The following is a 27,314-nucleotide window of genomic DNA, read 5'->3' on the forward strand; positions in this document are numbered from 1 at the left end:
TGCCTTCCCTCCAGCCAGATTGAAGAACTTCTGGCAGGCTTGGGAGAGAAGAGGAGCAGACTAGTGGTCTGTCCTCTTGTTGAAGGAGGGGTACATAATGCCTTTTGTAAAGAAACCTCCTCTTGTCCAAAAGCCAATAGATCTCTCTCCCAGATACCGAGAGGAAGCAAGAAGACAAGCTTTGCACCTACAGGTGTCCCTCTTGTTAGAGAAGGGAGCTGTGGTGAAGGTTTTAAACCATCAGTCTTCAGGCTTTTACAACTGCCTCTTCTTAGTTCCAAAGTACTCAGGAGGTTGGAGATCAGTGCTGAACGTGAACGCGCTCAATGTGTTTATCCTGAAAACAAAGTTCACTATGGAAACTTCCAAGTCTGTGCTTGCAGCAGTAAAGGAAAGCAATTGGATGGTCTCTCTCAATCTCCAGGACGCATACTTCCATATCCCTATCCGTCCGACCTTCCAACATTATCTAAGGTTCGTGTATGGAAAGGAAGTGTTCCAATTTTGAGCTCTGTGCTTCGGTCTCAGCACTGCTCCTCTTGTGTTCACGATGCTCGTGTGGAACATGGCGAGCTTCCTGCACTCGACAGGTGTCAGAGCCTCCCTTTACCTAGACGACTGGCTACTCAGGGCGTCATCCTTCAATCGCTGTCTGAAGGACCGCAGATGGACTTTGACCCTAGCGAAGGACTTAGTTCTCCTAGTAAACAAGGTGAAGTCTCAACTGACCCCATCTCAAACTATTCTCTATTTTGGGATGGAGATACGGAGTCTAGTTTTTCGGGCTTTTCCATCACCATCAAGACTCAAGCAAGCTCTCTTTAAGATTCGTCTTTATCGGAAAAAGAGCAGTTGCTCTGTAAGGGTGTGGATGAGTCTACTGGGAACACTCGTCTCTGGAGCAGTTTGTCTCCCCAGGAAGACTCTATCTTCGCCCTCTCCAGTTTCACCCCAACCACCATTGGGACAAGGAGAAGGGCTTAGAAGCAGTGTCCATACCACTTCCAGAAATGATCATGTCTTGCCTGAAATGGTGGGATGTCAATCTCAGACATCAGGAAGGCCTTTCTCTTGCCCACAAGAACCCAGACCATGTGTTGTTCTCAGACTCTTCGGACCACGGGGTGGGGAGCAACACTAGACAGTCTAGTGTGTTCGGGCCTTTGGACCAAAGACCAGATAAAGCTTCACATCAACCAGAAGGAGCTTCTAGCAGTTCTTTTGGCCCTGCAATGTTTCGAAAGACTGATTCAAAACAAAGTGGTGCAGGTGAACGCAGACAACACCACAGCGTTAGCCTACATCACCAAGCAAGGCGGGACCCACTCGCAGTCCCTTTACTTAACTGCAAAGGATCTCCTAGTTTGGACGAAGGAAAGAAACATCACCTTACTTACAAGGTTTATTCAGTGAGAAAGGAACGTGATGGCAAACTGCCTATGCAGAAAAGGCCAAGTCATTCCCACGGAATGGACTCTTCATCAGGAGGTGTACGAGAAACTATGGCGGATATGGGGACGTCCATCCATAGACCTGTTCGCAACCTCAATAACGAAGAGGCTTCCTTCTTACTGCTCTCCAGTTCCAGATCCAGAGGCAGTCCACGTCGATGCGTTCTTACTGGACTGGTCTCACCTGGAGGTGTATGCGTTTCCCCCATTCTAGATCATTTACAAAGTCCTACAGAAGTTCGCCTCTCACAAAGGGACCAAGTTGACGTTGGTTGCTCCCCTCTGGCCATCAAGAAAATGGTTCACCGAGGTACATCAGTGGATGATGGACTTTCCAAGAAGCCAGCCAATGCGGTTGGATCTTCTCAAATGAAAAGGTTCCATCAAAGCCTCCACACGCTTCATCCAACTGCCTTCAGACTATCAAGGACTCTCTAGAGCTCGAGGGTTTTTCGAAGGAGGCAGCTAGAGCAATTGCCAGAGTAAGGAGATCCTCTACCATCAGGATCTACCAGACTAGATGAGAGGTATTTCGAGATTGGTGCAAGGCCACCTCCTTTTCCTTGTCCTATACCTCTATAGCTCAAATCGCTGACTTCCTGCTACACTTTAGGAATGTACGTAACTTTTCTGCCTTTACCATTAAAGGTTACAGGAGCATGTTAGCTGCAGTGTTCAGACACAGGATCCTAGACCTCTCGAACAATAAAGACCTTCAAGACCTTCTCAAGTCTTTCGAGACTTCCAAGAAGCATGGGGTAATGACGCCAGCTTGGAACCTGGATGTTGTCCTTAAATTTCTGATGTCTCAGAAATTTTGAACTTTTGCACTTAACTTCTTTTAAAGATCTTACTCTGAAGACCCTTTTCTTTCTGAGTCTTGCTACTGCAAAAAGTTAGTGAGGTTCATGCCTTCAGTAAGAATGTCAGCTTCTGTACTGGTAAGGCAGTATGCTCTTTGCAGCTTGGTTTCTTAGCCAAGAATGAGCGTCCTTCCCATCCATGGCCTAAATATTTTGAGATCCCCAAACTGTCAGATGTGGTTGGTAACAAGATAAAGAGAGTCCTATGCCCTGTGAGAACACTTAAATTTTACATTGACAGAACCAAAAATTTACGTGGTGAATCTGAGTCTTTATGGTGTTCGGTGAAGAAGCCCTCCTTACCGATGTCTAAGAACGACTTATCGTATTTTATCAGGCTCTTAATTAGAGAGGCTCACGTTCACTGCGGTGAGACTGACCTTCGATTGTTGAAAGTAAAGACTCATGAAGTCAGAGCTGTGGCAACGTCGGTGGCTTTCAAACAGAATCGTTCCCTACGAAGCATTATGGACGCAACCTACTGGAGGAGTAAATCTGTGTTCGCTTCACATTATTTAAAGAAAGTCCAGACTCTTTACGATGACTGCTACACTTTGGGACCATTCGTAGCAGCGAGTGCAGTAGTGGGTGAAGGTTCTACCACTACATTCCCCTAATCCCAATACCTTTTTTCTTCTCTTGAAACTATTGTCTTTTTGGTTGAGGTCCTGTCATAGGGGTGGTCACCCCAAATATGATCCCCTGAGTGGATCGCTGGGCTTCATAAGGATAGCGGACTAATGAGGCAGAGAATCATAAAAGTCAGCTTCCTTATCAGGTTCGAACCCTTAAGTTTGTTTTTATCAAAACTCTTGAGTTATATTCCTATGATGTTTACTGCTGGTCTCTTACCCTCCACCAAGGGTGTCAATCAGCTATATATATCCACCAGCTAAGTTTTGTGTTTAAAAATGATATTTTCTTATTAAAATAAATTTTTTAACATACTGTACTTACCCAGTGGATATATATAATTAAACTCCCTCCCTTCTGCCCCTCTAGAGACCCTATGGGCAGAGAAGACCTGAGGATTTGAGGAATGGTTACAGTATCCTGGTGAGTGGTGGCGCTAGTTGTACACCCAGCTACCCAATCTTCGATCGCCGCGAGTTTTGAATTTTCTGTCGGACGTCAGAGACGTTAGCTATATATATATCCACCGGGTAAGTATGTTCAAAAATTTATTTTAATATGAAAATATCATATTTGAATTATGGCTTGTCAGGTTGCATGTCATTATACAAGGCTAAGTGATCATTTATAGATTTATCACAAGGAAGAAAGCCAAGATAAATCTATATGTTTATGATCACTTATCAATTTATTTTAACCCCTACTTTTAGAAATTTTATTACTTTTTACTTCTGTCAGGTTAACGGATACTTGATTTATTTTTATTTCCATGTAATTTTAGTAAGATTATGTCATCCTTATGTATATGTTTCTGCTTAGTTTGTGTGGTAAATTGAGCCCAGTGAAGTTTTGTTGGTAAGCCCTAGGCTAGTTTGTTCGATCTGCTTTCAGTGTTTATGGCAGGGCATTGTCTTTGAAAACAGATAGTCATCTGTGCCTGTTTTGGTGGGGCCAGCAATATTTGGTGTAGTAGATGTTTGTTGTAGGCTAGGACTGTTCTATAATCAATGGTTTCTCTTTGCTCAGGAGTGAATATATGAGCTTATAAGTGATGCATCTTCAAAAGCGGCTGCAGATGTTTTCTCATTCTTTTGTCAGTGTTTGTGCTTCTGTCTCTCCTTTACATGTACCCTCAGTCGAGTAGTATGTTTGTTCAGATGATACTTTAAAACTTGATATGTCAATGAACCCCCCTATCACCTATTTCTACTTCTCTGCGACCTTTCTTTACACCTACACTGCCTCCTACTCCCACTTCAGCTGCCTTTTTTCGTGACCATGGGATGTACTGTACATTAAAGCCTATGGGTCCAGCTGTTGTGGATCAGCAAGTTTTTCCTGTGGTGCAGAGCAAATTGTTGCAAGCCCTAGAACTATATTTTTATATGCCGGTCCATGTGGTTACTTTGCTTTCCATTACCAGCTCTTTGTTACCTCATGCAGCCTCTGTTGCCTATGCCTTTCAGGTAAAAGGTATTTATTATTCACAAGCACTTGGATATTTTCTCTGGAGCTCCATTGTCATATCAAGATACACATTACTAATAGAGAATTCTAATGCAAGTTCATCATTACCTTATCATATTAGTTGTATCTCGGGCATTTTTGTAGGCATTGCTTTCTTGTGCACCTATCCTCTCGCCTCCTTTTCCTGGTAAATGTTCAGTGCCGTTCCTTTCATCAAGTGAATGGTATGACTTTCTTAACCTGGCAGAGGACTGTCTTTTGATGCTTAGGCTGGATGCTGCTTCTTCTTCTCCCACGATTTGCTATTTAGCCAATTAATTTTTATTTGGATTTAGTGTATAAAATTTTCCAAATATAATATTTTTTCAATAATTTGTTTTCATATTCTTTATTTAATGCTGTGGCCTGCATGGGGAATGAAAAGTGTAGACATTTCATGCACCCTCTCAATTTTGACCAGTGCAAGTTAGTGTGACTGGTGTTGTGCAGCACGTAAGAGTGTATGATAAATGAGTTAATAATGAAAAGAATGGGCTTTATGCTATAATGTTTTATTTGTCATTGTAAGTGTCCCTAGTATTGTCCACCTTTGGATTTGTATTAGCTTTGATAACAGAAATGCTGAAGTTTTTTTTTTTTATAAAATTATTCACAGATGTAAAATCATATCCAAATGCAGTAAAGTAATGGAAAGTCAGTTGGTAAATATAACCTATTGTCATTTTGATATTGAATTTTGCACTAATGCTAGTACAGTACTACTTATTTTAGCATGAATTAGAGATAGCTTCACATTAGATATGGTTCAGATCTGTATTAACAATCTTTAATCTAATGCATCTCACTTATCTCCAGGGTACTCAGGACACAAGCCTAACAAGATATGTTCCATTACTCAAGAAATCACTAGAGATGCTTGTTTATCGAGTTAAAGCCATGTTAGTTTTTAATAAATGCTCAGAAGCATTTTGGATGGGTAACCTGAAGAACAGAGATCTTAGGGGAGAAGAACTTTTATCACAGGTAAAGTTGCTTATACAGTTTTGTATGATAGTGTGTATGCATTAGTCGTAATACATTATAATGTAGCATACAGCTTATATATTTAGTTTTTCAGGTACTTAATTCATAGAAAATATTTTTATCCATTTGCTACAAACCATGTTCTGTTCTGTACTCTTTTCTTGCAATATTCCTTTATAATTATTTCATAAAGGTTTCAAGTTAGTAACATTATTTTAACCTTTGAAGGTATAGTTGTCAACAACTAATTTAAAGCATATTATTCCTTTTACTATCACAAGTTTGACAAGCCTAAGAGAGATAATACAGAAAGGTGGCTTCCATATAACTAATTTTATATAACAAAAAACAGGTATTTATATGCACCCAAAGGGTCACATAATAGTAATGTACCGCATGTGTTTCACACTCGTAACACTGTAACGGTATTTTCTTTTTTATTGTATATCTCGCCCTACACCTGCCTGTTAACAGAACCTGTTTAAGCCTGTCTTTTCAAGAATTAATTTGTTTGAATTTTTGTGACTTTTTCCTGAACCTCTTGTATATAAACTTGCTATCGGATGAATTAAAGTTAGTTGCATTCACCTCGCCTCTCAGCTACAACCTAATGGCTCACTCGCACATTGGTAACCATCGGAGTGACCAGCTCCCTCCCGCCTTCCCCCTCACTGCCATGTCTTACTGTTTGATGATGCCGCCCTCCGACCCTGACACCCCTATCACGCCTCTCCAATGAAACTACAGTACCGCCCATCGCCAGTATAGAAGCATTCGCCTGGTGTCAGCACGCACAGGTCCAGATCAGCATCAAAGGCGTGGCTCGCTCAAGCACCAAAGCAATCTATGTTCTCGCGGCAATCCCTAAGGACAATTTCTTGGAATTCTCCGGTCCGCTTTGCAAGCAAGGGAACACCCCAACAGCATACGACGCCCTCAAAATGGCCGGTATCGTTCACTTGCAAGCTGCCACAGATGCTTCTCCTCGTGAGGTAAACCTTCTTCTTGCCCCTTGTGTATGCCGCTTACCCGAACCTGTACTTACTCGCTGCCATAGCTGATGTCGATATTTTGCTGATAAAGGACCTGATGACCAAAGTTGATGCCCTTATGGACAGCCACTTCACCACCTTCAAGACCTCCATCAACGCCGCTATTCCTGACGAAGAGGACAACTATTCAACAACAACCGAAGCTAACATGAATGTGGTATCACAGACGCCTACCCTATGACTTGCCAGATGGGGGACAAAGTTCACTCCCCAACCAACGACTTCTATAGCCACTTACTGATGCCCATCGGCTGCAGTTAAGCTACTACCACTCCCAGATTCAGGGCTGCAAAGAAATGTGAGAACGGTAGTAGTAGGTCAACGCTTGTGGCGGTGGCCTCCCCTGTCACTAATCTTTTCTTTTTACATGATGGAGATACGGCCCTACGATTTTTGGTAGAGACAGATGCTTTCCGTTCTCCTCTGCCAAGGCCACTTTCCAGGAAACGACGTAGTCTAAGTCTGCCGATATCCGCCTGGTAGCTACCAACGGATCTGCAATACACACCCACGGTTACAAAAATCTCACATTATTGTTTGGAGGCGTCTTGTTGCTGACGTCATATTGCCAATTCTCAGTGCGGATTTCCCCTCACATTTCCACCTCCTGGTTGATGTCGCTTACTGACGGTAAGTTCATGCAGACTCTTACTCGTTGATACCTCTTCAACCTGCCCCTTCCGACCTAGCTTTCCACATCAGCGCACCCACGGATGCCTACGCCCGCCTCAAGTCGTACCTGGAAGTTTTCCTTCCAGAACTTTGCCAAATGCCCACAGTTCCTGCCAAACATGGTATATATCACCATACCAAGACGAGGGGTCCCCCAGTGTTCGCCAGATTCAGGTGTCTGATACCTAATTGTTTGGCAGCCGCTTAAGAAACGTTCGCCTAAAGGGAAGAAATGGGCCTTTGCCAGAAGGCCTTAAGCCTATGGTCGTCACCCTTACACATCGTCCTGAAGAAAGATGGCTTTCTGCATCCTTGTGGGGATTACAGGCACCTGAACATGCAGACAGAACCGAATCACTACCCCTTCCCAAACATCGTCTACGTGACCACCTACCTGCACAAAGCGAAGGTTTGCTCCACACTCGACCTCCTGAAGGGGTATTATCAGGTGCCCATGAACCTAGATGACATTCCCAAGACTGCCACCACCACCTCCTTTGGTAGATACATCTTCAATTACTCCTGTTTTGGCCTTCATAATGCTGGGGCCACTTTTCAACGCCTCATGGATGGCATCTAAGGGGACCTGTCCTGTGTATGTTACATGGACAACCTACGTGCATTCTTTTCCCCCAAAGAGGGACACCTCCACTGTGTGAGGATTTGACAAAGTAAGGGGGGAAGAATGTGGAGGATTTTTATTTTATTTGCTTTGTATTTTGCCAAATCGCTCGAGAGAGAGAAGGGGGGGGGGGCTGGTATGCTTGTGTTTGTGTGTGTGTGTGTGTGTGTGTGTCTGCGGTGTTTGCCACCGAACGAGGGGTAGTTTGTGTCATGATTGTTTGTAGTGGGAAAGACTGTAGGTATAATTGAGGTTGTTGTTCAAGTTTTTAGCTAGGTTAGGGTGGTGATGAATGTCTTGGGCAAATCCATTTTCTATTTGACTTTAGGAGGATTCAGTTGTGTCCTGAATGCTGTAATATTATTGTTTTGTTCGACCAGCCGGCTCGGAAGTGATTTTTTTGTATAAGCGTAAGTACAGTGTTTTTATTTTTCTTTGTTAGGCGTGATCATGAATGATAAAACTTTTTCTGGGCTCAAGCCATGTCGTCCTGATGGAAGGTTCCAATTGGTAGCTTTCTAAGGGATATTTGGCTACAGTGATATTCCCAGAGAATTGACCTTTAGGTCTCCAGAATTCTAACTCCTGCCGCGAATATCCTTAAAATTTCTCTTAAGGATATCGCATAATATCAAGGGACGTATATCTTGATAGGACACATGGCAATCTTCACCCCGAATAGCGTTTTCGTTTTGAGGGGAAAGAGTGGCGAAACAGAACGGGAGCCGTTATCAAGGTAACCCTTCCTTCCGTACTACTACGAGTATCCAAGATGGCGCTCATTTCTATTTCTGTAGCGATTTCGCAAGGGGGCTTTCCCTGTTTATGTAACGTTTTTTATCGTTATTGAGAGGAATTATAATGCAATCTCCAGCTTCTTCTGCCTCTGGAAAGTTGAGTATTTATTCTTTACAGTGTATAATTTTTAGCTCCTGCTTCTCAGTGAAATTAGTGTAATTTAATGTGTTATGGAGCTTGGCCGGTCACCGGAGGCGCCATGGGCGCTGTCGTTCGATATGCATGTGTTATTTAGTTAGCAGAACGACATTCCCGGTTGTAATAGCCTTAATAAATTATGAAAGCTATTTAGGCACAATTATACTAGTAAAGATATATTTATGCATACAAATTTCCTCTTCCTTACGTCGATCGTATATGTTAGAGTTTCGGCGATTTAGGTGACCGAGATCTCTCCCCGCGCTAGGCTACCTAGCCTATGCGCTTTAGTATACTTTCATACATTATCCCCGTTTACCCTCATGTATCGTTTTATCAATTCAACGGGAGATAGTATATCTCCTAGAATCAGTTATATAACTTGATACTCGTCTCCTGTGGAGATTTAAGGGTAATCTCTCCTTCCTTCTGAGTGCCGCCATAGGCGACAACCCTATCTTGGTCTTGCCATAGAGTAGTTCACTCCGGCTTGACTAGGCTAGGGTTTTTCTGTCTCCTACCCTTGCCGGCGAGTATCCTGGCTTGGGTTCTCAACAGAACCTCAGAGTATTCAGTCTTTCTGCCGGCAGCCGAGCAGTAGGGCAAGTAGTCACTCCCCTGCCGGCTTAGAGCTGCCGACATAGGAGGGTAAGCCTCCCTAAGCCGCACTTGAAGTGGTAGTATGATACCGCCACCTTCTCCCCTGCGGTCTAGAAGACTAGTCCTGTTTCGGCAGACCCTAGGTTGAAGAATAGATATTTTTCTGCCGCCTAGGATGGCGCCGATACTGAAACAAGGTTTCACCCTCGTGTAGAGGTAGCGGCAATCCTGCTGCCGTCTTCTACACTTAATACAGGACCCTTTAACCTGTCCCTCTCTGTCCTTTAGCGATGGCTGAGCTATCGCAATCCTGTGGCCATCATCCTACAATTTCACCGCTGGCCGGGTAGATTGTGGTGCCGGCCGGGCTCTTACATAAGCAGCTGTATTGTCACTCAGTCTTTCCCTTATGGACACAAGGCTCCGGGAAAGGTTGTGACAGCTGGCGGTGGGACACCCTTCTACTGTGGAGCGTTTTCAGTCCTCCCTTGGACTGCCATCCACATCCCAGAAACCGGCAGTGACCGGCAATGGACCTTGTGGCTGGGTGGAAGCTTGAATGATGCATTCTCCCCTTCCATTTGAACCTTATTCTGGAGGAAGGCAGTAAGGTTAAGTACTTGCATCCTTATTTTATTGTAAACATACATTGCAATAAGGCAGCCCTTCACTCCATGCTTTCTCTCTCTCTCTCTGTCAGCTAGTGCCGCCAGGTACTAACCCAGCCGGCATGCTGCCGTCAGGTACTAACTCAGCCAGCAGCATGCCGGCTGGACCGGTGCCACCAGGTACTACCCATCCGAACTATGCTGTCAGGTGCTAGCCTAGCCAGCAAGATGCCGGCTGAACTACAGTATATGATTATACAGTAGCCAGTATATTTGCAGTATAGTATATACTGCAGACAGAAAACTATAGTATATATTATACAGTTGTTATTTTCCAACATACCTTGTGTATCTTTGCACAGTCTATTGTTGAGACCAATCCTATATTGAAGGAAAAGATTTCCTTCAATACACTGATAGTTAGTGAATTAACAACTTACCCCACAATATTAAAGAACTTAAGAAGGGTCAGTGTTAGTATACGCTTATTCTATTCTTAGAGGTTAGAACCCTTCTCTTTGAGTTTTGGGGGAGGTCACAACAATTGGCCGGACAGGAAACAAAAGTACTGTATGTGTCTTTCCTATTTCCCTTCTAGCTTAACTGTCTTAAGCTATAATGGTTAAAATATTAATATTTTGCATAACTTTCTTTTGTGAGATAAACAACCACATACTCATTTAATTTTCCTTTCTTTACAGGAGGACCGAATGAAGTGCGATGTGATTTTCTGCAACTACAGGAGTAGCGACTTCTGCGGTCACAAAGTATGCAGGTCTCATGCCTCCTGCACCATGATCACCAAAACCCTACGGTACTGGGACCCCTAAGACTGCAACATCCGCCGGACCTTGGTGACCGAAGGTTTCGACGACCCCAAGTCAACGGAGTCGAGGGATGCAGCACAAACAAAGCTGCGCAAATGGGTAGGAGGGTTCCAGAAGAACACTACGGGACCGTGCCTGCCTAATGAAAGGATGCGCGACTTGCTGTTCCCGAAACCGGGTAGCGAAGCTATCGTACCCCAAGCACGACCCGGACCTCCCTGCGTCCAGATTGCCATCGAAATGGATGTCAATGAGGCGTTGCAAGGCATGGACATCCACCAGGAGGAAAGGATGTCTGAAGTGTCCACGGACGCGGAAAAGAATCTACTGAAGGATGATCCCGAAGAGTCTACTCTACCTCCGGAAGATGATGATGATGTCGAGTCGGAGTCCCTTCCATCTGTACCGGCACCAGTGCCGTTACCCTCAACATCCTCCTCTTCTGCCCCTCCATCAGGCGACATGAGCCAGGCACTGGCCCATCTGACGGCCCTAATGGAGAGCATTCACAAGCAAGGCGAAGCTAGGGAAGCGAAACTTGAGAGAGAGCTCCGTGAAGCTCGACTCACCGCCTCCCAAGGGTCATACAAACGACCCAGAGTCCAAGACCTCCCATCCTGCTCCGAAACCAATCCTTGGAGGCTTGTAGAGTTTATGCCAATCACCAACGGCAAACTCTACATACTGGAGAAGATGGGAGCCGTCCCCTTAAATTACATCCAGTTCTGGCCAAGCTTTAATGCTTACCCAGACTGCTTCATCTGACTGAAGCAGGAGCCAGCGTTGAAAGAGGAGACAACCCAAGGCGGTCATGGTATTCGACCACGACAAGGCACAGGCTCTCTTGTCGAGCAACCTGAAGAAGGTGGGCTACACGAACTCTTAAAGTGTCCGCCCTGGGCAAGAAGCATCCTACCTTTCTTGCTCCTGCTTCAATAGCCTTCCCCTTTACATCAAAAGCTTTTCAAGCTGTTGCCAAGGCAGTGTAGGCAGGCAAACCATGTCCTACACTGGAGGAGTGTAGACCTCTGTCGTTAGCTCTGCCCATGGGGGATAAGGAATGGAAAGAAGTCCACCTAACCTTCTCAGTAGGGAAGTTGGATGCAGATATCGCGGGACGACAGTTCAGCAAGAATCTCCCGAAACTGTCAGACTTTCTCTTGTGTGGGGAGCAAGAGACGAAGGAGAGACTGGCGGCATCCCTATCCCTACATAACTGCATGGAGATGTGTGCAGGCCTAAAAAGCACCCCAGAAATGAACATGGTCATGGCCAAAATACACATGGCCACCTTAGTAAAGGACCTGTACACCTTTATGAAGGCCAGGAGAGCATGTAAAGTGTTCGTGTTTGCTGCAGCAACAGTGAAACACGAACCCAAGAAGCTGATAGCTTCCAATATGTGGGGTAAAGACCTCTTCTCCAATGAAGTGGTCAAGGAGGTAGTTGATCGAGTTGCCACGGAGAATAGGAACCTTCTCCAGAAGTGGGGCATTTCATCTAAGTGTAAATCTTCCTTGGATGCGGGTCCCCAACCTAAGAGGAAGACCAAGAAACCCAGACTACCCCCTCAGCCTGCCCAACAACATCCCACAGTCACCGTGACCGCGGTGCCCCAAGTGGTTGCCCAACCACATTCCAGGTGGTGCCTCAACAGCTGGTTGCCCCGTCACCAGCATTCAACCCCGGGTTCGAGAGGCAAACCACTACCTTTCATCCTAAAGGAAGAGGCTCCAGATGGGGCTCCTCAAGACACGCCTCACGAGGTAAGGGAGGACACGGTCAGGGAGGTAAATCCTCCGGACAACCAAAGCAATGAGATGCTTCAGGTAGGAGGGACGCTCGAACAATTTCAGGATTGTTGGACCTTCGATCCTTGGGCCCACAGCCTAATCAAGAATGGACTTGGATGGAGCTGGAGCAAGCCTCCAACATCATTTCCTCAATTCTTCCAACACTCCACCCCCCATTGGAAGAATATACCCTAGAACTATAGAGCAAACGGGTAATAAGGAGGGCAAAGTCCATCAAATTCCTGGGAAGGCTGTTTTGTGTTCCCTAGAAGGACTCGGACAAACTCAAGAGTCATTCTGGACTTGTCGCCACTCAACAAGTTCATCGAGAACAGCAAGTTCAGGTTGTTAACCCTTCCGCACATAAGGACCCTGTTACCAAAAGGGGCGTACAGTCTCAATATACCTGACAGATGCTTACTGGCATAACTAGGATTCAAGCTACAAAAGAAAAAGTACGTCTTCAGAGCCATGCCCTTCGGACTAAACATAGCCCCAAGGATCTTCACAAAACTTGCAGACGCAGTTGTTCAACAACTACGCCTAGAAGGTGTTCAGGTAGCAGCGTACCTGGACGACTGGCTGGTGTGGGCAGCATCCAGGACGGTTTGCCTGCAAGCATCCAAGAAAGTGATCCAGTTCCTGGAACATCTGGGATTCAAGATTAACTTTAAGAAGTCTCGACTCTCTCTCAGCTCAGGAGTTTCAATGGCTGGGAATCCATTGGAACTTGAAGTCACACTGCCTCTCCATTCCCCCAGGGAAGAGGAGAGAGATTGCGGGGTCTGTCAAGAGACTACTGAAATCTGACAGGATCTCAAGACGCCAACAGGAAAGAGTACTGGGCTCTCTCCAGTTTGCAGCAGTGACAGTCCCAGTGCTAAGAGCACAGCTGAAAGATGCGTCAGGAGTCTGGAGAAGATACGCATCAAACGCTCAAAGAAATCTAAAAAGACCGATACTGACCTTACTACGATCATTTCTCAAGCCATGGTCGAAGGCCAAGAACCTAAAAGAGGACTGTACCCTTACAACCACCTCCACCATCGATAACCATCCACACGGATGCCTCGACGGAAGGATGGAGAGGTCACTCCCATCAAAGGAAAGTCCTAGTTACTTGATCTTCTCTGTTCAAGACCTTTCACATCAACATTTTGGAGGCCATGGCAGTCCTCTTGACGTTGAAAAAACTCTCCCCACGCAGATCAGCCCACATGAGGCTGATCTTGGACAGCAAAGTGATAATGAGATGTCTGAACCGACAAGGCTCGAGATCGCCCCATATCAACCATGTGATATTGGCCATCTTCCATCTGGCGGAAAAGAAGAGATGACACTTCTCAGCAGTTCACCTTCAAGGGTTCTGCAATTTGACGGCGGACGCTCTATCCAGGCTCAAGCCGATAGTCAGAATGGTCCCTAGACGCAGACTCATTCTCCTCCATCTTACAACAAGTCCCAGAACTGCAGATCGACCTCTTCGCAACGAGCGACAAGAAGACACTACCTCGATATGTAGCCCCATACGAGGACCCTCTAGCGGAGGCGACGGACGCCATGTCCCTCGATTGGAACAATGGACCCGGATTTATCTGTTCCCTCTGACCAATCTCCTGCTGATGGTCCTCAACAGGCTGGGATCCTTCCGAGGAACAGCAGCTCTAGTGACTCCGAAGTGGCCCAAGAGCAACTGGTTCCCTCTGATAATGGAACTGAAGCTGAGGCTAGTCCCTCTACCGAACCCAGCACTATCTCAACGGGTTCAGAAGTCGACTGTCTTCGCTTCATCACAGAGAACATAAAACCTTCATCTCATGATTTTCTGGTCTTAGCAGTTAAGAAAAGATTTGGGATCTTAAAAGGCAGTATAGACTTCTTATAAGATTACAAGTCCAAGTCAACCAGAAGACAATATGAATCGTCTTGGAAAAAGTGGGTTGCTTTCGTTAAAGCAAAGGGACCAAAAGAAATTTCAATAGACTTTTGTCTGTCCTTTATCCACCTTCATGAACAAGGTCTGGCAGCCAACACGATAACTACATGTAAGTCGGCCCTGAGTAGACCTATTCTATACGCCTTCCAAGTGGACCTGGCGAACGAAATCTTTAACAAGATCCCAAAGGCATGTGCTAGACTTAGGCCTGCAAATCCTCCAAAGCCCATTTCATGGTCCTTGGACAAGGTCCTACATTATGCTTCAACCGTGAACAATGAAGATTGTTCTCATAAGGATCTAACTCAAAAAGTTATTTTCCTGTTCGCTATAGCCTCAGGGGCTAGAGTTAGTGAAATAGTGGCCCTATCCAAAAATGAGGGCCATATTCAGTTCACAGAAGTGGGAGAACTGAATCTTTTTCCTGATCCAACCTTTCTCACCAAAAACAAGCTACAGTACCCACTAAGAGATGGGTTCCCTGGAGAATCTTCCCTCTGAAGGAAGATGTCTCTGTGTCCAGTAGAATGTCTAAAGGTCTATCTTCGAAGAACTTCAGACTTCAGGGGAGGACAGCTCTTTAAAGGAGAAACTTCAGGATTAAACTTATCCCTAAAACAACTGAGGGTGAAGCTTACCTTCTTCATTCGCAGAGCGGATCCTGACAGTACACCCGCAGGTCATGATCCAAGGAAAATTGCTTCATCACTGAACTTTTTTCAGTATATGGACTTTGAGCATCTTTGCTCATATACTGGATGGAAGTCATCCAGAGTGTACTACAGACATTATGCGAAGCAAGTGCATGAACTGAAGTGTATTAAAGCCTGTCGTCTAGTACAGTGGAACCTCTACATACGATTGTCCTAACATACGAATTTTCCAACATACAAAGTAAAATTCGACCAAATTTCTGTCTCAACATACGAAGTAAACAATACGCTTACCCGTGGAATTTTCTCGAAAGCGTCCAGCGTAGTTTGTTGTTGACGCCGCTAGACGGCAGCACATCGGAGGGACGCCAATCGAGCGTCACCTTGATCAGTCCTCTCATCGCTTGCGCATCGTGTGGTTGTCCTCTATTCGCTCAGTTTTAACAGTTTTTTATCTTGCCTTTTCACGTGTTGTTTTCTGTGTTCCGTGATTATGGGTCCTAAAAAGCTTAGTTTCGGTTCAGGAAGTGGTAGAAGTGGTGAGAAAAAGAGGAAGTCTATGCTTTCATTAGAATTAAAGCAGGAAATAATAGAAAAGCATGAGCAAGGTGTACGTGTTAGCGATCTGGCTAAACAATATGGCCGGAATATTTCTACGATCTCGACGATCATAAAACAGAAGTCAGCCATTAAAGCAGTGAAACCTTCGAAGGGGATCACTATTATTTCCAAACGTCGTAGCCCTACCCTTGAAGAGATGGAACGACTTTTGTTAATATGGATCAAAGACAAGGAGATTGTTGGCGATACGATCACGGAGACGATCATTTGTGAGACGGCCAGCGCTATCTACATTGACTTGAAGGCGGCGCGCTCTCGGGGTGACACAGGGGAGAGTTCAGCCGATCCTACGACGGAGGAGCTCAAGGCGTCTCGAGGTTGGTTCGAGAAATTTAGGAAACGGACCGGGATTCATTCAGTTGTTCGTCATGGAGAAGCTTCAAGTTCGGACACCAAGGCTGCTAAAGACTTTGTTAAAAAGTTCGAAAGCATCGTGGTGGAGGAAGGTTACGTGGAGCAGCAGGTGTTCAACTGCGATGAAACCGGTCTGTTTTGGAAAAAGATGCCTAGCCGAAGAGAAGAAAATGCCTGGACATAAGCCAATGAAGGATCGGTTGACTCTTGCGCTTTGTGCCAATGCCAGCGGGGACTGCAAAATTAAGCCTTTGTTAGTTTACCATTCCAAAAACCCTAGGGCATTTAAAGCACATAGAATTAACAAAGACCTGCTATATGTTCTATGGCGTTCTAATTCTAAGGCTTGGGTTACTAGGCATATCTTTGTGGAATGGGTAAACGTAGTTTTCGGCCCTGCTGTCAAGAAGTATCTTCAGGAGAGGAATTTGCCTTTGAAGTGCTTGCTTTGTTTGGACAATGCACCAGCTCACCCCCCCGGACTCGAAGATGATATCATCGACGAATACAAATTCATCAAGGTGTTGTATCTTCCACCGAATACCACCCCTATCCTCCAGCCCATGGACCAGCAAGTCATCTCTAATTTTAAGAAGCTGTTCACCAAGCACTTATTTAAGCAGTGCTTTAATGTCACGCAAAGCACCAACTTAACTTTGCGTGAATTTTGGAGGAGCCACTTAAATATCGTGCACTGCTTAAAAATCATTGATCAGGCTTGGGAGGGAGTAACTCGTCAGACCCTGAATTCTGCTTGGAAGAAGCTCTGGCCTGATGCTGTTACTCCCAGAGATTTCGAAGGTTTTGGCCCCGAGAATGAACCTGTGATTGCCGCCGAGGAAGACGTCGAAGAGATTGTATCCCTTGGCAAGTCCATGGGTCTGAAGGTGGATGAAGATGACATCACCGAACTCGTCGATGAGCATCACAAAGAGCTCACCACCGAGGAACTCGAGGAGCTGCAAGCCATGCAGCATGATGAGTTCCAAGCGCAGTTGAGTGAGTCAGAGGAGATCGAGGAGGTAGGCGAAATCTTAGGTACAGCGGAAATAAAACAGATGTTGGCATATCATCAACACGTTGATTTCATCGGCAAGCATCACCCACAGAAACTTCAGGTTTGCCGTGTTGTTGCGCAGTTCGATGATGTTTGCTTAACGCATTTTAGAAAAATCCTCAAATGCCGTAGTAAGCAACTTTCACTCGATAGTTTCTTTAAAAAATCTTTAAAATGGTATAGTGATCATGATGAAAAGAAAGAAAGTGAAGCAAAGAAAAGGAAGACCGAATCGAGTGAAAGTGATGTAAATTAAAAATAAGAAAAGAAAAAATGTAAAAAAAAAATATAAAATTATAAAAATGAAAAAAAAAATAAGCTAAAGTTCACGTAGTAGTGTAAGTTATCGTACAAAGTCACCGTCCCTACCTCATCGCTGATCTTCCGTCTCCTTCTGCGTAGAAGTCCCTACACCTGCGCTGGCCTGTCGCTAAGATAAAGTGTTACATTACAACCCGTTTTTTATTTATTATTTCATTATTATTATTCTTTTTTTGGTTTGTAATATGTATTTATTATACAGTTATTGTATTAATGTCATGTGTAATAATGTGTAGCCATTTGTTAAGGATTTATTATGGGTTTTTAGGCTGAGGAACGAATTAAATCAATTACCATGTATTCTTATGGGAGTATTTGGTCCAACATACAATCGTTTTAACATACGAAGCAGTTTCTGGAACGAATTAAGATCGTATGTAGAGGTATCACTGTACTGCGATGATCACTGTACTGCGATGAACAGTGACTTGATTGGGACTATCAAGTAGGGTGAAAAGGTATTAGACACCTTCCAGTGCAATACCTTTTTAAGTGAGTGTCACCATGGTGACACTAAAGACTGTTCAAAATCTCAGGTGTGGAATTATACAGATAACACTTGTGCCGTGTGTACTTGTACACAGTGTTGATAATATACATCATTTACAGAAAATTATATTGGAAAATTTTATCAAATTTTCAAATTTCATAGTGGCACCAATCATTTCTTCCCTTTCAGGTGGAAAATTTTTCTGTTTAAAACTGTATGTATGATTCCTGTAATATGTATTGCACTTGTTATTCTATTTTTCCTCATTTATCGTAAATAAACATCTATCAAAGTGTAATTGCGTCTCATTTGTAATTGCGTCTCATTTCGCCCCACAATTAGCTCGTTAAAAGTGGCCAGAGTTCTCTTGATTTTTTACCTAAGTAAACGTCATATTGTATACTTACAAACATTGAATATAGTTGATACTTATTGTTCCGACAACATATACAAACCGTGAGACTTTTGTATAGCTTGTTGATACTAAGTTTTGTTCATACAATATATGCAAACCTAGAGACCCCTTTTCTCCTGTCTAGTATGACTCTTCCCTGCAGGGGAGGCAGGAAGCCCTAACATTGTCCATGATTAGTGGTAATGACGTATAACGGTAACGTCATATGTCTTAATGGTCCGGATGACCATAGAAAAATTGTCCCAAGGTTAGGGCACTTAGGAAAATCCACAGATACAGTACTTTCTAGTAATTCTCTGGTACACTACCATCAGGACGACATGGCTTGAGCCCAAAAAACGGATTTTGAAGCGAAGCGAAAAATCTATCTTTGGGTGAGATAGCCATGTCGTCCTGATGGACCCGCCCTCCTTTTCCATTGAAAAGGCTCAGGCAAGATCCCTCCCGAAACTACTATATCTGTAGCACAATGCTCAATGCTACAAGGAATGAGCGCCATCTTGGATACTCGTAGTAGTACGGGAGGAAGGGTAACTTGGATAACGGCTCTCCTTCTGTTTTGCCACTCTTCCTCCTCGAAACAAAAACGCTATTCGGGGTGAAGATTGCCATGTGTCGTATCAAGATATACGTCCTCTGATATTATGCGATATCCTTAAGAGAAATTTTAAGGATATTCGCGCCAGGAGCTAGAATTCTGGAGATCTAAAGTTCAATTCTCTGGGAATATCACTGTAGCCAAATATGGACCCTTTTACCAAAGGGGGCGTACACAGTCTCAATAGACGATTGGCTGGTGTGGGCAGTATCCAAGACGACTTGTCTACAAGCAGCCGGAGAGGTGATCTAGTTCCTGGACCACCTAGGCTTCAAAATCAACCGCAAGAAGTCTCGCCTTTCTCCAGCTCAGAAGTTTCAATGGTTAGGAATCTATTGGAACTTAAGTCACACCGTCTCTCCATTCCACTGAAGAAGAGGAGAGAGATAGCGGTATCTGTCAAGAGACTATTGAAACACAAGAGGATTTCAAGACGCCAACAGAAAAGAGCATTGGCTTCTCTCCAGTTCGCAGCAGTGACAAACCCAGTGCTAAAAGCACAGTTAAAGGATGCGTCAGGAGTCTGGAAAAGATACGCATCAAACGCTCGAAGAGATCAACAAAGGTTGACACCGACCCAATTGCGCACGCTACTAAGGCCGTGGTCAACAGCCAAGAGCCTAGCACGAACAATTCCCTTACAACCACCTCAACCATTAGTGGTAATAAACACAGATGCCTCCATGGAAGGATGGGGAGGCCATTCCCAACAAAGCAAAGTGCAGGGGTATTGGTCGCACCAGTTCAAAACCTTTCACATCAACATTTTGGAGGCTATGGCAGTCTTCCTAACGTTGAAGAAACTATCCCTTCGCAGATCAGTCCATATCAGACTGGTCTTAGACAACGAGGTGATAGTAAGATGTCTAAACCGACAAGGCTCGAGATTGCCTCACATCAATCACGTGATGTTAGCCATCTTCTAACGGGTAAGGAAGAGAAGATGGCATTTATCAGCTGTTCACCTGCAAGGGTTCCGCAATGTGACGGCGGATGCTCTATCCAGGCGAAAGCCGATAGAGTCAGAATGGTTTCTAGACGCTGACTCATTCTCCTTCATCTCGGAAAAAGTCCCAGAACTGCAGATCGCCCTCTTCGCAACGAGCGACAACAATAAACTACCTCATTATGTAACCCCTCAAGCAGAAGCGACAGATGGAATCGAATCTATTTGTTCCCACCAACCAATCTCCTGCTGAAAGTTCTCAACAAGCTAAGATCCTTCAGAGGAACAGCGGCAGTAGTGGACCCCAAATGGCCCAGAAGCAATTGGTTCCCTTTAGTTCTAGAATTGAAACTGAAGCAGTTTCCTCTGCCAAACCTAGTATTATGCCTACTGGTTCAGAAGTCGACTGTCTACGCTTCATCCTTGAGAACCAACAACCTACATCTCATGATTTCTCGCCCTAGCAGCCAAGAAAAGGTTTGGGATCTCAAAAGACAAGATAGACTTCATCGAAGAATACAAGTCAAGTTCAACTAGGAGACAATATGAATCGTCTTGGAAGAAGTGGTTTTCCTTTGTGAAAGCAAGGAAACAGACAGAAATATCAATAGATTTCTGTCTCTCCTTCTTCATCCACCTACTCGAAAAAGGCCTGGCTTCCACCACAATAACTGCGTGTAAGTCGGTTTTGACTAGACCTCTTCTTTACGCCTTTCAGCTGGACCTTTCAGGTGAAATCTAAAATAAGATAGCAAAAGCATGCGCTACACTCAAACCAGCAACCCCTCCAAAGCCCATATCGTGGTCATGACAAAGGCTTGCACTACGCTTCGAATATGAACAATGAGGATTGCACCCTAAAGGATCTGACAAAGTTATATTTCTGTTTGCTATAGCCTCAGGGGCTAGAGTTAGTGAAATAGTGGCCTTTTCCAGGAATGAAGGCCATATTCAGTTCACAGAAATGGGAGAACTGAATCTTTTCCTTGATCCTACCTTTCTCGCCAAAAACGAGCTGCCCACCAAAAGATGGGGTCCTTGGAGAATCTGCCCTCTGAAGAAAGATGTCTCCCTATGCCCAGTAGAGTGTCTGAAGGTCTATCTTCGAAGACCTTCAGACTTAAAGGAGGGACAGCTCTTCCGAGGCAAAACCTCAGGATCAAATTTATCCCTAAAACAACTGAGGGCGAAACTCGCCTACTTTATTCGCAGAGCGGATCCTGACAGTACACCCGCAGGTCACAATCCAAGAAAAGTTGCTTCTTCGTTGAACTTCTTTCAACAAATGGACTTTGATAGGCTCCGCTCATATACAGGGTGGAAATCATCCAGTCTTCTATAAACATTATGCGAAGCAGCGCACGAGATAAAACACTTTGTGGTGGCGGCAGGTAGTCTCATAAAACCTGTCGTCTTGTGCTGCGATGAACAGTGGACTGTTTTGGGACTAAACAGTGTATCGGGTGAATAGGTGTTAACACCCTCGAGTGTAATACCTTCTTGTGAAAATCACTATGGTGATTAATGGACTGTTCTATACAGGTGCAGAATCTAACCAATATCACCCCAGTGCCATGTGAACATTTGTGCACAGTGTTGAAGCATATCCAACATCTAAGTGAAACTAAACGGATTTTGAAGCGAAGCCAAAAATCTATTTTTGGGTGAGATGGCCATGTCGTCCTGATGGAAGGCTCCTATTGGTAGCTTTCTAAGGGATATTTGGCTACAATGATATTCCCAGAGAATTGACCTTTATGTCTCCAGAATTCTAACTCCTGCCGCGAATATCCTTAAAATTTCTCTTGAGGATATCGCATAAAATTGTGACGTATATCTTGATAGGACACATAGCAATCTTCACCCCGAATAGCGTTTTCGCTTCGAGGGGGAAAGTGGCTAAACTGAAGGGGAGCCGTTATCAAGGTTACCCTTCCTCCCATACTACTACATGGCTCCAAGATGGCACTCATTCCTTGTAGCATTGAGCATGGTGCTAGAGATTTAGTAGTTTCGGGAGGGATCTTGCCTAAGCCTTTTTCTTATACGGAAAAAGGAGAGGGGATCCATCAGGACGACATGACCATCTCGCCCAAAAATAGATTTTTCGCTTCGCTTCAAAATCTGTTTTTTGGGCTCAAGCCGTGTCATCTTGATGTTAGTGTACCAGAGAATTACTTGAAAGTACTGTATCTGTGGATTTTCATAAGTGCCTTAACCTTGGGACAATTTTTTTCTATGGTCATCCGGACCATTGAGACATATGACGTTACCGTTATACGTCACTACCAATAATCATAGAACAATGTTAGGGCTTCCTGCCCCCCTGCAGGGAAGAGTCATACTAGACAGTAGAAAAGGGTCTCAAGGTTTGTATATATTGTATGAACAAACATAAGTATCAACTAGCTATACAAAAGTCTCACGGTTTGTATTTGTTGTCGGAACAATTAAGTATCAACTATATCCATTGTTTGTAAGCATACAAGGTTTACTTAGTTAAATAAGTAAGAGAACTCTGGCCATATTTATGGTGCTAATTGCAGGGCGAAATGAGACGCAATTACACTCTAATAGACATTTATTTTGAATAAATGACCAAATGGAATAACGAGTGTAACATGTTAAGGGAATTACTATACGTACAATGTATACAGAAAAGGTTTTTCTCCCTGAAAGGGAAGAAATGATTAGTGCCACTCTGAAACTTGAAAATTTTGTTGTATACTATCAACACTGTGTACTATGTACACACGGCACAAGTGTTATCTGTATAATTCCACACCTGAGATTTTGAACAGTCTTAGTGTCACCATGGTGACACCCACTTAAAAGGTATTGCACTAAAAGTGTCAACACCTTTTCACCCTAATTGATAGTACCAATCACTTAACTGTTCATCGCAGCACTAGACGACAGGTTTTAATACACTACCTGCCGCCACCACATAATGCTTCAGTTCGTGCACTTGCTTTGCTTAGTGTTTGTAGAACACTCTGGATGACTTCCATCCAGTATATGAGCGAAGACGCTCAAAGTCCATATGCTGAAAAAAGTTCAGTGATGAAGCAATTTTTCTCGGATCATGACCTGCGGGCGTACTGTCAGGATCCGCTCTGCGAATGAAGTAGGCGAGCTTTGCCCTCAGTTGTTTTAGGGATAAGTTTGATCCTGAAGTTTCTCCTTTGAAGAGCTGTCCTCCCCTGAAGTCAAAGACAAGAATCCAGGGTCAATTACTATGGATTTTTGTTTAGGTTTCCCGATTAATTTGCACGCTCAAGGTCTAGCTTCCTCCACGATTTCGCTGTATAAATCGGCCCTCACTAGACCTATACTATACACCTTTGATGTCGACTTTAACTCGATTCTCTTCAACAAAATTCCGAAGGCTTGTGCAAGCCTACAGTCGTTGGCCCCACCGAAGCCTATCTCTTGGTCTTGAGACAAAGTTTTGCAATTTGCTTCGGACATAGACAATCAAACGGCTTCTATTCGTGATCTCGCTCGGTGAACGAGAAAGTAAAATGATTGAATATGCGTCTGTTGCCCACATTTACGGAGTGAATGAATCAACGGTTCGCTGCATAAAAAGATGAAATGAAAATACTAAAACGGCCTAAATAACGTTCTCCAAGGACACTAAGCACGTTGTAACTCATAATAAGATGACTGGGCAAATGGAGAATGCATTATCAATGTGGATATCGGACTGTTGGGAAAAGGTTAGTTTCGATACCAACATGATTCGAATGAAAGCCAAAACCCTGTATGATAGCCTAGTTCCTGAAGGAAAATCTAACGAAGGTGATGATGATCCTGCCCCACGAGAAAAACGTGGTTTTGTTGCCAGAAAGGGCTGGTTCGAGAAATTCAAGAGGAGGTTTGGCCTTCGCAGCGTTCCTTTGGATGGGGAGGCTGCCTCGGCAGACCAAGAAGCAGCTCTTCGTTACGGCGAGGACAAGTTCCCGAAATTAAAGAAGGTGGCTATCTCCCAGAGCAGGAGTTCAATATGGACGAGACTGGAAGAGGATGCCGTCCCGGACGTTCCTTTACAAGGACGAAGTAAAGAAGCCAGGGTTCAAGGCCCATAAAGATCGCGTCACTCTCCTCATGTGCGGGAATGCCGCGGGCTTCATGCCCAAGCTCGGCTTAATTTACAAGTCCATGAATCCTCGGGCTTTGAAAAACAAAAACAAAGCCTTGCTGCCCGTCTACTGGACGAGTAATAAAAAGGTATGGATAACTCAAGCCCTCACACTCGACTGGTTCGTGAACTGCTTTATCCCACAGGTGAAACTGTACCTCACGGAGAATGGGCTGCCTTTTAAGGTCCTCCTCTTGATGGACTGTGCAGGCGGACATGCAACGGATCTGCATTATGACGGGGTCCAAGTGGAGTTCCTGCCCCCCAACACCACTTCCCTCTTACAACCAATGGATCAGGGGGTCATTCGGGCCTTCAAGGCCCTCTACACGAGGTCCACGATGGAGGGCCTCATCTCCTCCATCGATGAAAATGACGAGGACTTCAACCTCAAGAGGTATTGGCGGGAATACAACATTGCAACGTGCCTGGCCAACATTCAGAAAGCTCTTAATGAGATAAAACAGCAAACATTGAATGCAAGTTGGAGAAAATTGTGGCCAGACGTTCATGACTATGAGGGCTTTACGCCAGGCGAAGTTCACCACTCCGCCATAGATAAGGCTGTGAGACTGGCACAGTAAGTAGCCAACGAAGGTTTCTCTGACATGACGACGGATGACGTCAACTCACTGATTGAGTGCCACTCGGAGCCCTTAACCGACGAGGACCTTGTCGAAATGACAAGATCAGTGAGTGAGAAGAATAGGGAGCCGATGTCGGCGACGACGACGAAACAGAAAAACGTGGCCTTACCTTGGACAACCTGCAAGAGCTCTGCAACAAAGGGCGCAGGAAATCGATGATAGTATCAGAGCCATCGAATTTAGTAACCGTATTGACGTAATGGCGTTGTACAAGAGCATCTTTGCTCGGATGAAAAAACGTCAACAACTTCCCATCATGATGTTCCTAGTGCTCTATTGGAAGCTGTCGTTAACGATCCACCACCTCTATCAACTGACGATGAGGCGTCACCTGAGGAGCAGTAAAGCTCTCATTAACCTGTGCAGGAAATCATCTTCATCTTCTTAACCTCCACCATACTGCACAGGTGTTTTATCGTCATTTATCAAGATCATCATCATTTATCAAGACCATCATCATTGTTAGAGGTGAGTTACGTATCTTGTTATAAGAATAGAAGAGTTCTAAAAACATATCTACAGTATATACACATACACTATTTATATCTACATATGTATGTACATGTACACTTACACACTATTTATATTATTTATGTATAAATGTAAATGTACGTACAGTATACGTAATGTATTAAATACTGTATTTATATTACAGTATTTATACAGGACAGTACTTTATTTTATGTACAGTATATAATTTATACTGTATTATCAATATTTATTTACATGATTCTTTAATGTTCTAATAATAATATATGCATTTATAGGGTTAATATACACTTATTGTTATTATATATACATGTACACGTATACAAAAAATGTACGTATTCCAAAAATAGGGAGGGAACCTATTTTGCGGTTTTTCACCTACCGCGGTCAGTTCAGGTCCCCATTAACCGCGATAGGTGAGGGATTACAGTATACATAAATTTTCCATTTGTGGTTAATGATGATTGCTCGTTAACCTTTGCACTAATTCTTGTGAATAAAAGTGTAAATTGTTACATGCCTTTTATTTTATGCCCGATTATTATGCTTATAATTTACCTTAGCAGCAATAATTTAGTGTGCCTCCTTATTATAATCCTTCCTGAACATAATTGGATTTATTTCTCCTGGCGGGTATTAGTTCCATATGCCTTACCTACAATGCCTCCTTCAGTTTTGGGTTCCTTAGGGTTCCCTTCTCTAAATTCAGGTGATTTTTCAATTGCGGAGGGCGGTCATACTTGTCAATACTGCCTCTGAACTGTTCTGGGATATATAGATGAGAGTGATACCTATGCCTTGACGGAGTAATCCTGTAAGTGCATTTTGGTATTGGGACCTCTCTCTTTGAGGCTTCCTATCGAGTCATAGGTAATTCTCTGGTACACTTCCATCAGGACGACATGGTCTGAGCCCAAAAAAACGATTTTGACTTAGGAAAAATCTATTTTTGGGTGAGATAGCCATGTCGTCCTGATGGCCCACCCGTTACGATGTCCCTCCCCGATGCCTCGTAGGATGCCTCTTTTCACAGTAGTTACGCTGCTATGTGGAATGGCGTCATCAGTGACAAACAGTACCATGAGGGGAGAGGATATGTAATGGCTCCTCACCTATCCTTCTGCCTAGTTTCCTAGACTGGGTTAAGTCTGTTAGGGGTGCAGATATCTATGGTTATCTACGGATATGTCCCTGATTATACACGATATCTTAGAATAGTCGTTCCGGGAGTTAGAACCTCGTGATACCTGACGGTAATTCTCTTGTAATATCACTCGCAGAAATATTATACAGTAGGAAGCTGCCGGAAGGATCTTCCATCAGGACGACATGGCTATCTCACCCAAAAATAGATTTTTTACGTCAAATTCCGTTTCAATATTGCCTCCAAGCTTTTAGAGGCAAAGGGGAAGACAGTATCTTTGGGGGCCACAAAAGTGGCCTATTTCTTTCCAAAGGCAGAAAGTTTGGTATTAATGAATTTAGCCGTCTTTAATTTCCTAACCAAAAGGGACTGAGCCTTGCTATAATCCAGAATGATCGTTTCCTTAGGGATCGTAGCATCCCTAATGAACACTCCGAGTTAAGCCTTACGTAACAGTAAGGATAGCTATCGATGGATGGAAAGAATTCCAAGTTCGAAACTGGCTTGGAACCCAAACCATCCCCAATATGAAGGAACCCTACGGTCAAGGCCATATTCTCAGCATAGCGCCAAGGGTTTTTGAGTGCATTCTGGTAGGCTCGAAGCTGAGGGAGCCTTAGAAGTAGCTGCCTGTTGTAACGCTTCTATCCTCGCTGTTAGATCTACTTGAGAACGTTCATATTTGGTGGTTAAGTTTTCCATGAAAGCTTTCATGGACGCCATTACAGTAGTTCTAAATTACTGGATAGCAAAAGTTTGTCTAATGTTAGAATCAGGGTTGATGAGGAAGCTGGGGCTTAGGTAGAAAGTTAAGAGGCATTGGGAGCTGCACTCACCTGATGTACATCTAATGATTCTTCTGAGGCTTCTGTGGTCAGCAGGATTCTCTCCTTCTCTGATGAAACAGAAGAAGTAGTAGACATATCGTCCATGTCCAGGCTCATGATTTGCA

The 27,314-nt window shown here is 44.0% G+C and overlaps 1 protein-coding gene across 3 annotated transcripts in view; it reads left to right on the top strand.

Annotated features, from left to right (window-relative positions):
• Fancd2 overlaps positions 1–27,314 on the top strand; it is a 728,399-nt gene that overhangs the window by 695,035 nt on the left and 6,050 nt on the right. For all 3 annotated transcript variants that reach the window (XM_068387949.1, XM_068387938.1, XM_068387943.1), the window contains one exon: positions 5,270–5,437. In XM_068387949.1, coding sequence (XP_068244050.1) covers positions 5,270–5,437 — 168 coding nt within the window. The remainder of the gene's footprint in view (positions 1–5,269; positions 5,438–27,314) is intronic.

The sequence above is a fragment of the Palaemon carinicauda genome, chromosome 1, assembly GCF_036898095.1.
Source record: "Palaemon carinicauda isolate YSFRI2023 chromosome 1, ASM3689809v2, whole genome shotgun sequence".
Taxonomy (NCBI): Eukaryota; Metazoa; Arthropoda; class Malacostraca; order Decapoda; family Palaemonidae; genus Palaemon; species Palaemon carinicauda.